This window comes from Alexandromys fortis, unplaced genomic scaffold (assembly GCF_014885135.2).
Source record: "Alexandromys fortis isolate MF-2015 unplaced genomic scaffold, M_Fortis_MF-2015_v1.1 scaffold_214, whole genome shotgun sequence".
Classification (NCBI taxonomy): domain Eukaryota; kingdom Metazoa; phylum Chordata; class Mammalia; order Rodentia; family Cricetidae; genus Alexandromys; species Alexandromys fortis.
In genome coordinates, this window is record NW_026068100.1 from 2,106,280 (window position 1) to 2,123,538 (window position 17,259).

Here is a 17,259-nt window from a genome sequence, read left to right on the forward strand (position 1 = left end):
CCTCCCTCCCTCCCTCCCTCCCTCCCCCATCTACCTAATCATCACCATCCATCTAACCATCTACTTATAAAAAATCTGTAAAAGATGAAAATACTGATATGCTTATTATTAAAGTTAACTTTATCACATCTAAAAGCTTTCTAGCCTTGAGAAGATAAAGAATTTATGGAGGAAAAAATGTATCCATTAAAGAAATTGTAGTGTTATGCTGTGATGGAATAGTGGCATATCAATATCATTTATTAACTCACAAAAACAAACAATCCATTCTAATACAGGGAGATGGGCAATGTGCTTGGACACAAGGGGAAGATTTGCCACAAGAAGTGGGGCGGGCATGGAAAATTGAGTAGCAAAGTAGCTTGGAGGCAGAATGGTTTCCTGCATGCGATTTTGACTAGAGACTATTTGAGTTTGAGAAGTGTCCTCTCTATTTGTTAGCATACAGAAGCAGTTTTATGAAGATTGGCATGCCCAGCAAGTCAGCATCTACACCAAGCAGAAAGAACACTTTCTTTACCAAACACAGATGCCATCCTTGTGGCAGCTTCTGCAATGCCCTCTTATCCAGAAGACATGCTAAACCAAGTTAAATATGATGGATTTCAAGTATAAATATATATAAAAAACCCATTATGTTTTTATTATATTCTTATGTATAGTGCTATCTAAAAATGTCTTGAAACTTAAAAAAATGCCATGAAGAAATAATACTTTTTCGCTTAAGTTTTAGGCTTGAGTTCAAATAGAAGAGAAAAACTTCGGCACCAGACATTCTCTTGGGCATCATTACTGAAAGACATAGTTGCCTGCAAACCACAGAAAGAACTGGTCATCTTTCTCTTTCAATTGCTCCATCAGCAAGACTTCTTCAGGTGATAAAACGTACAAGCTAAATTAAAATGCACTCTGCTCATTGGCAAGCTACATGAGCAAGAGTAATGTGAGCACAGTGCTGGGAAGTTTTTGATTTATAACTCTACGAGTCTCTGCTTACAAGGCTGCCGTCTAGGAGGCAGAGCAATGAATCATTACAATTGTCTATCTGGGAAATGTCAAAAGATTAAGGAAGGGCAGAAGAACAGAGAAACAGGGAAACACATTTCTGTCAAATAAATATTTCTCAGTTAGTGGGAATGTATCAATAGCATATAAGGTTGGAGAATTATAAAACTTTGAAATAAAACATAGAAATAAACCATAATTCTTAAATTTCCTGGTGGGAAGACAGATTACCGTCACAAGCCCTAATAAGTAAATTATTCGCTCTCAGCTAGAACCTGGTGATTTATCCCTACATATAAAGGGGTTGGTAAAGAGGATAACTGAAATAAAAAATCATTTAAAAAAAACACACCCAAGACTTGCTATTTTGCCAATACAAAAATAAGCATCCACTGAATGTTTATTTACTGTTTAAATTACTCCTTACTGTCACACATTGTGAACAGAAAATACATCTTACCACACACAGGAGAAAAGCAAATAAGTGCAATCTTTCATACATTAAAAATCATAATCAGATCTGTACAAGAGATAAATAAATGTATACGTTTAACAGTTAGGTTATAAAAAACCAACTGAACAAATCATTCATTATCCAAAGTCACTATTGTACTTACAATCCTAGGTCATACATTTCAGTCAAAGGACTTGAAACTTCACTATGCTGTACAGGTTCAGATTGATAAATATTTAAAAAAAATAGAAGGGAATAATAGGCAGTAACCAAAGGGCTATAAAGGACTTTCCAAAGATTGGAAATAATATACAATACTTAATTAGTGGCCAGCAAACATTTGTGGATACACAGGGTAGCTTGTTATCTTGTTAGAATTAAGGGAAAAGAAACAGAAGTATCTCGGATTGGAAGGAACACTCGGCCTTTTTTAAAAATAAGAATGACATCCACAATGACCAGACCTTGTCACCGAGATTCAGAACAACTCTGTGAAGGGCAGAATGTACAAAGCTTTAGGCTTACACACCTGAAACCACAGCTAGGAAAAAAAGTCACATCCGAAATGCACAGCAGATATGAATACAAACAAGCTAATGACAGACTGACTCTCACTCCACATCACTGCAGGCGTGACAGAAAGGAACCCTGCGGGCCATTTCGGTACTAAGTTCTCAGAGAAGTAGTTCCATGAGCACAGACACAGATGGGACAATTACTACAAATTTAGGGAATATCAAACACTCAGTGGCATCACTAAGCTAATTAAATTACATATATGTTTACTGGAAAACCGATCATTTCCCTGCCTTCATATGTCAACTATAATCACCTATGAACGGAGACACAGGTCCAGTAGAAAAGTCTTTCCTACATACATTCCTGTCTGATGCATCCTGGTTCACACTGGATATATGCAGCGCTGATATGTAGAACCACACGAAGTTAGCAGACATCACAAAACTATCCCCTTGTCGAATGTTTATATTTACAGAGTCATTAATATTTCCAGACAGATGATTTCCCCTCCAGGCAGTTGCAAAGTAAGCCCAAAGAGTTTGGTGTCAGGATCTTGGGAGCCAAGAGTCTTCATTTGTCTTGAATGGAGGATAAGAGGAGAAGTCCACAAAAGAATGCAGCTGTACATGCCAGCCTTCTGAGGAGAGATGGGTTATCTTTAGGAATAAGGACCTGCGCTAGGTCAGTAGTGATCTGAGAAATTTCATGGGCCACACAAACGAAGATGAAAGTGCTGACAATGATGTTGAGAGTAGGGTTTCCAGGGATGAGTACCAAAATGCCCCTCGTGTCTGCGGCCAGCCAGATGTGATACTGACAGATGAACAGCTGGAAACAGAGCAGAGCAGAAAGTCACAGATGTCCCTAATTTAAATATTGTGGTGATGCTTTACTCTGGGAGGCTTTTCTGACCCATCGGGTTCTCATGATGGCCCGGAAGCCTGATGTGCAGTTTGTTGCTTTATACAGTCCCTCTTCTAACGGAGACAACGGAAAATGAGAGAATCCTGACCAGGGAACTTGGAGAAACTTACCTGTCCTATTTAAGAAGGTAACTCTATAAATATACTCTATGAAGTATCTGTTATAACTGTAGTATGAATTGTGTGAAAGCATTTTATTTCAAATAACAAATTTCAGAATCTGCAGAGTGTGCTTCACACCCCGTGGCTTAAATTGATTTTGCAGATAATTTTATCTTTATAGCTCAGACTGTAATGAATCTGAATATCTTCCAACAGTGTCCAGTCATATAAACCTTACATTTACTACAATAAACATTAGAGAGCTGAATTCCAGCAGTATTTAATTATAGAGAAGAACAAAAAGTCAAAATCTCCCTGGTGTGACTTGATTTCTATCTGGTTGATACTTTTCTGCTTACTTCTTACTTCTTAGTTGGACTGAAAAGCTTAGAGCAATGTGAAGATGTTCTGATAGTCACTGACCTCTAGTTACTGTTAAATAAGACTTAAAAGCATCCCAAATGCTTTATGATTGTTCAAATTTATGTTCAAATACATGTGATATAACCCTGATCTAAAAGGAGTACAACAGGTTTGCACATTCACACACACATACATGTACATGTATGCCTGATTGTTTGTGATAAAGCAAAATATTAGAGTACCAACCTCTAGTGAAATTTTTCCAAACCAAGCAAAAAATGAACTGTAAACAGAACGGGCATATCCAGGGATGTTCCTTATCAGGATGAAGGCTACAATCTATAAGAAAAAAACCAAAAAGGTCAATATCATTGCATGTTTATTTAAAAGAATAAAGTGACGATTTCATTGTTTATATTCTTGAATTTGATATATAGTTTTAATTGATAAATATTGGCAGGATATTTTGGTTAGAGTGCATACAACCTGGGTTTCTCAACACATGATCTGTACACTGAAGCGTAGTGATGGTTTGAGATAATGTAAGACAGAAAATGTTTTACTTTATGCATAACAGAAACATATTAACCCTTTGCTCCCCACCACCAGATTCTCTATGGAAAGTTGATGTACTTTTGCTCTATTCATAAAGTATCTGCCAGGTCCATGGCCACTCTTTTTCTTTACATACTCAAACTTCCTATCTGTGCTTTGACTCACCGATGAGCTCATGGCTGGGGCCTGCATGGAGGAAGTAGGTCAACGAGGATATGAAGAGTAAACCTTGTCCCTGAACCTTCCTCTCTATTTCTGCTTCTTGGCCACCCTGGGGCAAGCAACTTGGACAGACCACATTCATTCCATGGTGCTCTGCCTCATCACAGCCCAGAAATGCTCAGGCCCACAAACGCCACTGAAACCTATTAAGCCATGAAGCAAAGCACGTCTTGCCTCCTTTAAGTTGGTTTTCTTGAGTATTTTGTCACAGTGAATGCAATCCTTCCTGCTCTGCCAGGGATGTGTGTATGGGAGCAGCAGGGCCATGAAAACCATCAGGTGGCCTCCACAAGGCCTGATAGGTGACATCTCACACAGCATTCCCACGCAGTAGCTTTCTCTCTGGATTGTTAGTCCAAAACAATCTCTGGTTTGGGGGCTTCTAGCTGACACCCTTTCCTGCATCTTTTATGTGCAAGGGGGAAGACTCTTGTATTTTTGAAACTTCCAAATCACAGTCTCATATCCTATAACCAACCAGTTTATTAAGTACTATCCTTAAAATTCATCTTCCTTTCAAAGAAGCAAGACAGTATGCTTTTTCAAAAAAAGAGAGATTACATTTTCATCATTATCTTTTCAAAATTTACTCTTTCTTTTAAAGATTTATTTATTCATTAGATATACATTGCTCTTCAGGCAAGAGGGGGGCACCAGACTTTACTACAGATGGTTGTAAGCCACCGTGTGGTTGCTGGGAGTTGAAGTCAGGACCTTTGGAACAGCAGGCAGTGCTCTTAACCACTGAGCTATCTCTCCAGCCCCTCAAAATTTTACTCTTATAAAAGGGTTGGGACATCCATTTAAACTTCAGAAAAGAACTCCTTTTGAGTGATGTTTATCCCATGCCTCTGTCAAAGGATGCAGAAATTCTCTGGAGAGATAAGAATAAGGAAGTGAAAAAAGGTATTTGGCTAATCTGGCCAGAAGAAACTCTCAGGCATTTAGCTGCAGGATACTTGGGCAATAGCATCAGAGAGCTACCAACAGGGCCTGTTTGTGCCAGTTCTAGGACTTGAGAAAAGGCACTTAACTGGGTCTGCTTCATGAGCAACACAAATGGGGAGGAGCTTTAAAAAGAAGACATAAGCATTAATATGAAAACACGCATGGGTGTTTATTGAGGCACTCACTGGAGATCTTTAAAAAAGCTTTCTATAGGGTTACCAGCATAAGCATTGCACATTTAGAGGTAAAGTGTCATTATAACTAGCTGTCATGCAAAGTACTGGACATATGGATGCATATGTATGCAGTCCCTTTGGCTGCACAACTGGACATTCGGGAAGAGCACTTTCTCTCCTTAGATCTAGGATCCACCATTCCCAACATTTACTACATCCCTTTGTCCTACTGAAATGCTGTACTTTATCATATTTGATAAATAAGGAAAATAGAAAAATCAATGAAATAATCACCATAAAGAGCACAGTTGAAGTTTGGGAAGTCATTATTAATGTCAAGTGAAGATAATAATGTTTAAATTTGGGTTAACATTAAAACTTCCTGTTTGCTATTATAATCCTTTTTATACATTCTTTATGATTAATTACCTGTTCCATAACTAGTCACAGCTGAAAATTCCTATCAAGGATGACGGGCAAAACCACAAAGCTCAGATTCAAAGATTGGCACAGGCTGGGGTTACACTCAATGGTGATGTACTTGTCTGGTGCCTACCAGACCCCCCCCCCCCACACACACACATTTTCTCTCTCTCTCTAATAACACACACACACACATTCTCTCTCTCTATATATATATATATATATGCACATATATATGTATAGAATGAGAGGAAAGGAGGTAGAGAGAGAAGGACAGAGAAATAGAGGGAGGACAGAAGAGAGAGAGGGAAATGAGGAAAGAAAAACTTCTCATATCAAATACTAGGAATTATTGATGTGGCTAAAATCTTCAAATAATCCCCTCAGACATGTATGTAATGCATGTACTTAATGATTATCTATTTATCTCTCTGTCTGTCATCTGTCATTCTCAACATACATATATCCTCTGTCCACATCTAAGGAACAAGCATGCAGTCTGGTCAGAAGAACGTTGCTATAGCATCTGAATTTCTTAGATGCTGTTGACATTTACGGTGTGGAACAAATATCCTTAACAAGAAGCAGTCAATAAAACTAATGTTTGCTTTAATTTATATTCCTAGTCCACTCTACTACCCTACAAGGGAGAAGCTCGGCTCTCACAACAAAGGTAGCTAGACAGACAAGCATGAGGGGGCGGCTAAGTAGGAAGGAGCTGATGTTATTCTGCTTGCAGCCACTCTCTGATTTCTCTCTCTAAACTGTTCTGCCTGGTATATTATGAGTGTTAATGTTCCTCTCATCCGGTGAGTCACAGCACTGACATTTCATAAGTTGTACAAAGAGCTATCGGTAAGCAGTCCTCTTGTCTGCAGAAGCAAAAGAAATGCCATTCAAAGACAGCGTTGGAAACTTGATTACCAATCATGCCTAGAGGATCTCTCACCTATTTGGTGCTACAGAATACACAGAAGCTGAGAATAAATCCAACAGTCCCTACACTGAAGAACACTTAGGATCTAGGAGAAGACACTCCAAAAACTCTCCATGCCTCTCCGTGCTAGACTACTTATTCTTCAAAGTTTAAGACAATTTCCTTCAAAAACCTTGCCCTTACATCAGTGAAGGTTAGGAAGAACGCCCACACTTTCAAAGCAATCTATACCTACTGTCCCCACACTGATGATCCTGCCCTATGATGACCTGCAACTGACCATTTGCTTTGTAGAGCCGGCTTGAGTCTTCGCCAGACTCTGCTCCCCTTACAGGCACTATTCTCCACGTTTCTACATCTTGGCTCTCTGAGTTCCAGGCCTAATGGCCTGTTTTATGTCCCTTCACTGTGCCATGTTCCCTCTCACTAGAGGGCCTGCCCAGCTGTTTGTTCCATCTATTTTCAGGGAAATGATCCATGACCCCTGACCCCATTTGTTTGTCTTCCAGCTATGTCATATACCACCCCTATTAAATTCTCATAAAGTATGAGATACTTGTACTCATTATTAGTTATATATACATATAATATAACATAATTTGTTATAGAATATTATCCCCTCCATAAGAGTAGAAAATGTGCTGGATCTTGTCATCACTAGAATATCTAATATGCAGAATTAAAAGATTATTAAATGAATATAAAACATTGCTAAATAAATCAATCAATGTTTACTGATCCACATCTCCATCAAACCATACATTTCTTGAGAAAGGGTGTCATCGTATTTAATACTGAATCATTAATTATCAATACGGTATTTAGCACAGTAGGCAACTCATAAACAAAATTAAATAAATTCAAGTAAATATTAATAAAAGCAGTTATGAGCATAGAATTAAAATGTTTTGAGTATGATGTGCATGTTTGCAAATATGAATACGTGTGTGTATGGAAAAGAGGTTGAAATTGGGTGTGTTGCTCAATTCCTCCTCATTTTCTTCTTATGAGATATGTGTCTCACTGAACATAGAGCTCACCAATTTGGCTAGACATGCTGGCCAGTAAGCCCCAGGGATCCTCTAGCCTCTGCTGCCCAGAGCTGGGATTTTAAGCACATGTTGCTACATCTGACCTTTTTCATGGTGCTGGGGACTGAACTCAAATCTTTGTGCTTTGTACGGTAAACATTTTACCAACTGAGCCATTGACCTAGTCCTGGAATTAACATTTTCCAATTACAAATGCTTGGCTGTCTAATTTTCAAACATGATAGTGATTTTAATATCTCTATACTGTAAAGGAAGATAAAATTCAGATGGTTAGGGGCTGGAGAGATGGCTCAGAGGTTAAGAGCATTGCCTGCTCTTCCAAAGGTCCTGAGTTCAATTCCCAGCAACCACATGGTGGCTCACAACCATCTGTAATGAGGTCTGGTGCCCTCTTCTAGCCTGCAGGCATACACACAGACAGAATATTGTATGCATAATAAATAAATAAATATTTTAAAAAAATTCAGATGGTTAGGTAATTTCCCTGAATTTTCTTGGGTTTGAACTTTCATCTCTCCACTTCTGAAGACAATATTCACACAAAAACTTTGAAGTGAAAAGTTCTCTAAGCAAGATAATTCTTGGGAGTGGAGTGTGAAAGCCATGATTTTATCACCTGGGAGACCGAGGCACGAGGGCCATGAGTTTGAGGCCAGCACGGGCTCTAGAGGAAAATGAAAAGAGATAATTACCTGCACCACAGAAACAGAAGGGTGGACCTCGTTACACTCGGCTTTGTGCTTACAACTGCTAGCCCAGATGGAGTAGGTCTAAAACAAGAGTGTACAGGTCAAGTCACAAAATAGCTGACCCTTATAGCAGCTCCCTATGTGATAAAGAAAATCATTAGACGCTTTCTGTAGGCTTTCTTCATTTGTTTCAGGAGGACCAACTGTCTAAGCATGAGAACATGCTTAAGGGACAGGACAGAGATTTGGCGCATCTGGGAATCGGGCCGTCACAGACAGTGCTGGCTCTTCACATCAGAGAGAAGATGATGTAAGTTTTCCTAAACTGATTGATTGTAGCTTTTGAATTCCAATCTAACTAGACTCAGCTACTGCCCATACTTTACTTATATATGTACATTATATTTAGAACTTATATCCAATTCAAAACAATACAGTAAAAAATTTAGTTTTTATTTAAATCAGTTGATTATATTTCTTTGTTTTAAGGTTTTTCTATCAGCCAATTTTCCCTATCAATTAATAATTTAGATAATTAGAAACTTACATTTTGAAACTTACCAAGAAAGAGACTACTGAAATAAACAATAGAAAGTTGGAGATTTTGTTTGAAAACAAAGGTTCCCCCTTCCCTTCAGAAAGTATTTGTCGTCTCTGCAAAGCCAGATAAATGAAAGCAAACAGCATCCCATGGAACACCACCTGCAAACAACACAGGGGAAAGTTGCTTTGAAGAGTCACTTCTCAAACACTAGCAACAATGCCTGGTTATTTAAAATGTATTTATAGAAGTAGGTGGGCTAGAAGCTGACAACTTTAAAGTTGCCATGAAGAACGTAAACTGTAAGAACAAACTTTGATAGTCAAATAAAGCCAGTACTGCTCAAAATGCAAAAAGGAGAGCAAGCAGCCTAGGCAGCAGGGAGGGAAGACCACTGATTTTTTCAAGTGTTGGAGACTGAGTCCAGCGCCTTCTACGTGAGGAACACAATCTGTTCCACTGGCCTACACCCCTAACCTCAACAATTTAAACATACCAAGCCCATACAGTCTCCAAAACATTGAAATACACTGTACACAGCTTCCTTCAATCAAACCCAGCAATATCACTGCTAAATCTTAAGCTTAAAAGGAAACTACTCTCAGAACCCAACATGGTGGAGCAGAAAGCACAAGTTTTTTTTTTTAAAAAAAGACATAACTAGGCATAATGTGACTTGTCACTGAAGTGGACTGGGCTTTGCATTCCTCTGCTGCCTCCCACCCCCCTGCCCCAAATAACAAAACCCTCTTGAATGTCGAAAATGAATTCCTATGTGGAGTTTGGCATTTGAAGTGAGTATGTGGAAAGCGGTCAGGACATAAGGGTGCAACCTTTATGAGTGGGATTAGTGCTTTTAAGAGACCCCAGGGAACATTCCTAGTGAGGGCTGCCCATGGCCCTCACCCAGCACTAAATCTGCCATCACCATGAACTTGGATTTCGCAGTCTCTGGAACTATAAGAAGTATGCTTTGTTGGTCAGGAGTCAACCAGGCTATCGTGTTCTGCTTTAGTTGACAAAACAGAAGAAGATAAGCATATCTGAGCAGACTGCATTAGAGACTTCAGCAGGCACACTGTATTCATATGTGGCTTAGAGATGCAATAAACGGCACGGATGTTAGAAACCAAGCATGGCACTGAATAGTTATCAAGAAAGCATATTGAAAGATGGCGAAAGAGAAAAAAAAGCAAAGGGTAAAGTAATTACCATGACTGAGTGTTCTGCTAGACGGTCTGCACTTTCTTTTCAGGTTAAGGGCATGGAATAGGCCAGTAGGTTGTTGCTGCTGCTGCTGCTTTACATGTCTATCACCAAATCTATATTGCACAACTTTGTATAATATAACCCCACTGTATAATAGTAATCTTAGATTTGAGAGTGGATTGAAAACTCTTGGCAGCTCAGGGTATGTCCTTCTCTAACACACACTTCCCAAAATCAACATTTCATGAAACTCAGGAATGAATACTGTTCTGATGCTGGATTATATATATATATGTGAACAACTGTCAGCCAAAGGCTACTTTACAGACAACAATGAAAATATTTTACATGCATGTACTGAAAAAGAGAATGTGTGTAGTCTACTTTAACTTACTCTCAATGTGTTTCTTTATTCTAAAACTGAGCAGAAATAGACAAAAGCACAACTAATTTCCTAACGGTATCATTTGAGGCAGAAAGATATCATAAAGTAGATACATACGTAACGGTCTAACCTCCATCTGAACCACCATTCATACACATTCCCATTCAGCTCAAAACATTTGGAAAGTGGCCAAAGAGAAAAGATCTTCTCAAATGCACCCTAAGAAAAGGAATCCAGACAGTTAAGACAATGCAAATCAATGTCTGCTCTGCAATTACACTCAAAGATACAGATTTGTTGATAGAGTTGCACAAAGCACATGTACATTTTAAACTTCTGTCCAATTTATTTGTAAAATATGGCTTCATTTGAAATTCACATAATAAATTTACTTTAGCTATGGCAAATAAATATTATTTAATTAGTTCCAAATTTATTTGTCCTTCACATGAAAGCTACTACAAAACAAAATTTTGAAAAAAACAAAAACTAGTAATTAGAAAACCACTTTATTGGGGAGTTAGGATTTAATACACAAAAATGCTCATATTTACTAGTCAGACACAAAAATACAAAATGTTTTAGCCAATATGATATGAATAACCAAAAGAATGGTTAAAGTGAAAATATAATTTATTTTCCTCTAGCTGTCCCTAATTATTTCTAACGATTAGAACAGAAACAGTCCCCTGGATTGCTCACTCAGTCAGTTATCCCAATGCTATTACGGCCTTTGAAACACAGTTTCAAGTTTTACTCTGTCCAGTTATTGAATGGCACCCTCTTATTAATCTGACAGCCAGGAAAATCTGGGACTGAAGGGGCAAAAGTCTTTAGGTACATTCCTGCACACTAATGAAGCCCTTCAAAGAGAACAATCCTCAGTATTGACTAAAGACTGCCAGCACCCTCTACTAAGGAATGTCCTATTACTAGACCTACCGCAACAGCACAGAAAATGATGACTGAAAAACAATTACTAAAGCCGAAAGAAAAACATCAAGAATTTCTTTACGTTAACAAAATGCAACTGTTTCCATCTTAAGCACAACTTCAACTGCATATAAAACAGAGTTGTATCAAAATCTACTCTGCAGGCAATGTTGGTTCATTCTTATCAAAAGTTGATAAATAAAGCCTCCTGGATTATACATACATACATACATATATATATATAAACACATATATAGATATGAGCAGATAGATAACATAACATACTAAATATAAACATATGATCTTGGCCACCTCATATAAGAAGAATATCTCTATATAAATGCATTTGTAAATTAAAATTTTACAAATAAATTGAAATTTAATATTTATTATATCACCAATAAAGAACTTTTATTGGGTACTGACATTCTGTGAAGGTTTTTTTCTTTTTTCTTGCTCCGGAGTCAACACTGACCCAGAGCTGGGGAGGTTTCATACTCTCACTAACTATTTAATAATGGGTCAGCTTCCTTTTTGAACGTACATACAGAATACTGGGTATTTGTTGGTACCTATTTCTTTATGCATTTCCCCATTGCTTTATTATTTTATTTATCTCACATGGAAAAGAAAACTGGATGCTATGCCAAAAAAAATGCCTTAAATGCTTCTAAGTATGATAGTATGAATAAAAGGCCTAACAACCCTGCTCCAGCCCCGCCCCCAAAGGCTCTGCAGAACTAGCTCACAGACCGCTCCACACATAACAAACACACCTAATGGGAATTTGCACTTAACATAGCTTTATGCAAAACCTAGCACTGTGAGTCAACTGCAGCTTATGTCAAAACTATAGACATTCAAATTAAGATATTTTATTCTTAGTATCATGCTGCCCAAATAAAATGTCTGCCTGAAGGATTTAACCAGCAGAAAACACTGCCATTCTGCCGAATCTACAGAAAATCTGAACCATCAAAATAAAGGCTAGAAAGTCAGATGTATAAAAATGACCAAAATCTTTTAAATTAAATACACAAAACATCGCAAACCCTGTACACCCAAGTTCATTTTATTAACTGCCTCCAACTTACTTTGTTCATTTACAGAAAAATCCAGTTGCAGTGTGGTGCAATGAAGAATGTACAAACTAAGCTGCATATTCCGTCAAGAGAATCATCATGTAGAGTATGTCTCATAAGAGGCATTCAATAAACATTTGATTGATCAAAGTCAAGTAAAATGGACCTTGAACAATTGCCAGAGTAAGAGCTTAAAATCGCTCTTAAAACAAAAACAGTAGTAACAAAGTCTGTGGGGTCTCAAAAGAACTCCACTGAGCAGTCAGACACAGAGTGACACTTTCATTCCAGTCATTAAAAACAAAGCTTAAGCAAGGCTCTAACCCTGTTCACACACTTCAGTAGACTTAAACTCTAAATCTACAAGCTGAGAAGACCATACAAACCTGAGAATATGCCAAGAAGCAGATGCACAGCAGCAAAAAAGCTAGTTTCAACAGCAAGCCGAGATGCCACAAGCAATTTCCTAAAGAAAATATGCAACATACAAAACAATATAATTTCTGTTAACAAACTTTAATGTTTTATATCCTGAATGTTCCTCAAAATAACCCTTGCATATAATATATATAAATGTTTCTAGGGCATTAATCAAAGGTAGAGAAAAGGGGATCAGCAGAGGATTGCTGTGAGGAACGGGGCTGCAGTGTGTGGCTTACCGCGCACACGCCTGCCATATGTCTGCTATAGATACATGCTTAGAGGTGCCTCTTGGATGCATTTACATCCATTTGCTACTGGATGTTTCAACAGGGCATAAAACTATGTTCAACACAATGCTCAAACCCATGTTAAATACTAGCTTAAGGAACTCTGCTTAATCATAAAGTTCCAAGAAGTATAAGCTCCCTAATGGACTAGGATTAACATAAAAGATATGCATATTTCAAAGTACATGTTCACGTTTATGCATTGTCATAAATGGCTTAACTTTTGTAGGGAAATTGCACTCTAAATGTACAGAGTGTCCAAAGACACTTATGAATTTTAAGGTAGTTCCACTGAAACTTCCCTGGGCACTTATTTAACAAAAGTCAATGAGAAAATATTTAAGTTGGAAGTCAGATACAGATTTAATATTAAAAAATTCTTTATTAAAGGAACAGAAGATTTCCCTTGAATGATCTGATCCTGTGAAAGAACTAGGGAAACATCTGTGCCTTACTTGGACAAGATCAGTAAGAGTCTGTGAGAGTTGGGAAACGACAATCTTATAGGGAAGTAACTGGATCCTTCACATGTACAATAGGTTGATGATAATTCCTAAACAGTTGTATAGAAGACAAACTATAAACTTTGACATACGAGGCTTTTGCAAGTAAATGTTTGCTCAAACTGTCCACATATGTAAGAAACCACACAAAACAGGGTTGCCAGTATTGAAGTACAACGTGGGAAGAGTCCGCAGCCCCAGGTGATGCTCTGCCTCCCTTCCACTCCCGCCACTCTGCTGTTTGAAAACTGCCTTACTATTGACAGGGAAACACACAATAGAAATGTACGCTAGTATTCTGCAGTGTTACAGCCTACCACGAGCTACCTGCCTGTATTATTTTAGAAATAGTTTAAAAAAAAAAACAGCCTTTAACAGTAATAGGAAATGCAGTACACTGAAAGAACATATTCATTAACATTAGTAAGACAGTCTGTTTACCATTTGCCTTTTTTTGGGTTATTTGTGGCCACAGTGCTAATGTGACATATATGACCATGAACCATACGGTGACCAAGGGGACAAAGTAATAGAATTGATAAGGTCGATCCATTACGATACATAACACCACAACCAGGAAATTGAGACGAAATAAGACCTATGAAAATGGAGAAGAAAACGGTTTTCATTCCCAATTTACATGAAAAGCAAAGACAGACTTCCCTGAATACAGTAACACAGCTAAGATTCAGTAACGACTATCCCAGTGTATTTTATCAATCCCCAAGGTTTATTTGTCCTGAAGTCACTGAAGAGTTTAATATAAAAACATATGCATTATTACACTAACAAAATTACAGGAAAAAAACCAGCCTGCACTATCCTGTAACTATAGTTGTCATCTTTTTAAATAAAGGGAAAGAAATCATACACCAGCCTCTTAGGGATATATGCAGAGATAGGACTGCCTCGAGAAAAAGGTGTCCATTCATCGCCTGCTTGATGCTGATTTACCCATTTGGGAAAAGATGGATAGGTGTCAGAGGCACAAAGTAGAATCATTTAAGTTTTAAAAAGTCCCTGTGACTTTCATTAGAGCCATGTCAAATATGAGTTTCAATTTATTAACAACATGTAGACTGTGAGCAGGCTCTCGTGAGTCCTGTGCCACTGACTCTATGACCCTGCGCAGAGCATTGGCCTCTCAGAGCCTCTGTTCCCACCCATGATCATGAAAAATGATATCTCAGGGTTGCAATAGCAGTAAGTAATGCTTAGGAACTGCTCAGCACAAAGCAGAAGGTCTGTAAGTATTAATCCTCTTCTCAGGCAGGGGGAAAAAGCACGTTCATTTCAGCTCAGTGGGTACTGCTCTACCAAACCAAAAAAGACCAGCACTGTGACCCTCTGATCACTGATGCTATTATATGTGCTTCGAGGTTGTATTTTCCTTCCATCACGATTAAATTATCTCAGATTACTACACAGTGAACACAGAAAAACAACCTTAAAGTGATATTTCATAAATCCTTATGACTCATGATCTCATAATGACCATATTTATATTTCTTAACAGGTAGACAGAAAAGGATGCTGAGTCGAAAGAAGAGAACTGACTGCATTCTTACCTGACAAACTCTATGGATTCCAAAGTCTCCTTTGACCCAAAAGTAAGAGAAATGCCCATATCCTGTCTGAAACAGATATGCAGCAACCAGAACCCGAATGTGCATGTACACTGGCAGGAACTGTGGACAGAACAAACAGGGACAGTGTGTGATGGCGCAGCACGCCCGTCGAGACGTGATGCTCAGAAGTAAACAAGACAAACCCCTTACCCTTGGCAATGGCTAAAGGACTACTTATCATATTTAGTTTACTTAGCACAACAATTAGATTAGACATATGAGATCGTGACTAGAGCTCTCTCTCACCACCCATCTTTGGGAAAGTATCTGTTTGAACTCCCTGTCACCCTCATCGCCGCCCTCTTCATCAAGCCCATGCTGGGCTTGAATATGTCCAAGATTTTATTTTGTTCCTTTGGAGGTAGAGTGGTCCGGGCTGATTTCAAACTTGTAACCAATCAACTTTGTCTCAGCTTCCTGGTTGTGGTGAAGACAATCACATCCGGCTTAAGCACACACACACACACACACACACACACACACACACACTTGAAAAGAATTTGTGTGTGTGTGTGTGTGTGTGTGTGTGTGTACATTTGAATGTAGATGCCCATGGAGGTCATAATAATAAGTTAGATTCCCCTGAAGCTAGAGTAATAGGTAGTTGTGAGCTGCCTGATGTGGATGCTAGAACTGAACTTGAGCCCTCTAGAAAAGTAGAACATACTTGTAACCACTGAGTCATCGTTCCAGACCATAAATGCTTCTATTAAGGTAACCAACTCCATTGCGAGAGGGTCACTGACTGCTATGAAGGCCCCTGTCACGAAAGTTGCAATGCGACTATCTACAGAGGCTGCAAGCTCTGCTCTCTGCAGCTGCTTGTTCAGCAGAGCTAAAGTCAGCCCTCGAATGGTTCCTAAAGTGGCTTCCATGCCCTTTATAGGCTAAAAGAAACAGATGAATCCAATTTTAATAAATAGATTTCATTTACTTAGCAAAAATATTTAAAAACTATCATTTTAACATCTTCAGTGGAAAAGCAATAGTCTTCACTATTTCTAATCTGACAAATGTGAACTCGGTGTAAATTGATTATAATCAGTCATACTCAATCTTCTCTCCTCTGAACAGCACACTGCAGTTCTACCTAGCTCTGCCTAGTTCCAGTGGCTGCTTGGCTAACACAGTGGATTCTGGCTGCAGAGCACATACTTGAGGTCCATCTCTCTTCCTTTGCCAGCTCTGCATGTATTGATGGAGATGTCAAACCTAGGCTAACCTTTCTCAATCACCTTTACTACTCTCTAGAAAGCAAACTTTCAAGTACCTTTAAGTCTAAGGCTGGGACTACAGAGTTAAGCTTGTTTATTTGTAATAAATAATGCAATTCTATTATAGGAAATTTCCTGGTTCCTACCAGTGTTGGTCTGTCATAAATTTTACATACCATTTCTCCTTTCTACTGTGCAATTATTTCAAATGAACAGAAAAGACCAATACAATGTACTCAAACAAACTGTGCTGAAAACTCGCAGAACAAAGGTATTCCTACTATTTTACCATGTATCTTGTAAGAAGGAAGGAAGTGCCTTACATGGTCACAATATTATACTAGCCAAGAAATTGTTATTAATATCATCTATGGTTTCTCTGGAAATTTTTGTGTGCTGGACATTGTGGTTCATGTCTGTGAGATCAGAAGGATAAAGATTTGGGGCCAGTCTATTTATATAAAGAGCTCAAGACCAAGGTAGGCTGTCCAGTGAGAGCCTGTTTCAACGACCCAAGGCTGGCAGAGCACCTTGGTGGTGGAGTCCTGGAATAGGCTGCGCAAAGCTGGGGCTCTGGTCCCTGACCTGCAAACAGTGAGTCACACATGCACTCGACTCTCATCTGCTCTCTGTCTGTTTTCAAATCCTCATTTCCCTTTTTTCTTTCATGTATCAAGATTACAACA

At 38.5% G+C, this 17,259-nt stretch overlaps 1 protein-coding gene across 3 annotated transcripts in view; it reads right to left on the reverse strand.

Moving 5' to 3' along the window:
* Positions 1-1,368: 1,368 nt before the first annotated feature.
* Casd1 (CAS1 domain containing 1) overlaps positions 1,369-17,259 on the reverse strand; it is a 41,170-nt gene continuing 25,279 nt past the window's right edge. Inside the window, exons 11-18 of one of the 3 annotated variants that reach the window (XM_050123816.1) lie at positions 15,300-15,419; positions 14,173-14,329; positions 12,905-12,984; positions 10,621-10,722; positions 8,930-9,070; positions 8,372-8,449; positions 3,613-3,705; positions 1,369-2,806 (exon numbers count right to left, since the gene is read on the reverse strand). In XM_050123816.1, the coding sequence (XP_049979773.1) occupies positions 2,549-2,806; positions 3,613-3,705; positions 8,372-8,449; positions 8,930-9,070; positions 10,621-10,722; positions 12,905-12,984; positions 14,173-14,329; positions 15,300-15,419 (1,029 nt within the window). In that variant the 3' untranslated portion in view covers positions 1,369-2,548. The remainder of the gene's footprint in view (positions 2,807-3,612; positions 3,706-8,371; positions 8,450-8,929; positions 9,071-10,620; positions 10,723-12,904; positions 12,985-14,172; positions 14,330-15,299; positions 15,420-17,259) is intronic. The other 2 variants (XM_050123817.1, XM_050123818.1) reach the window with 2 other exon arrangements.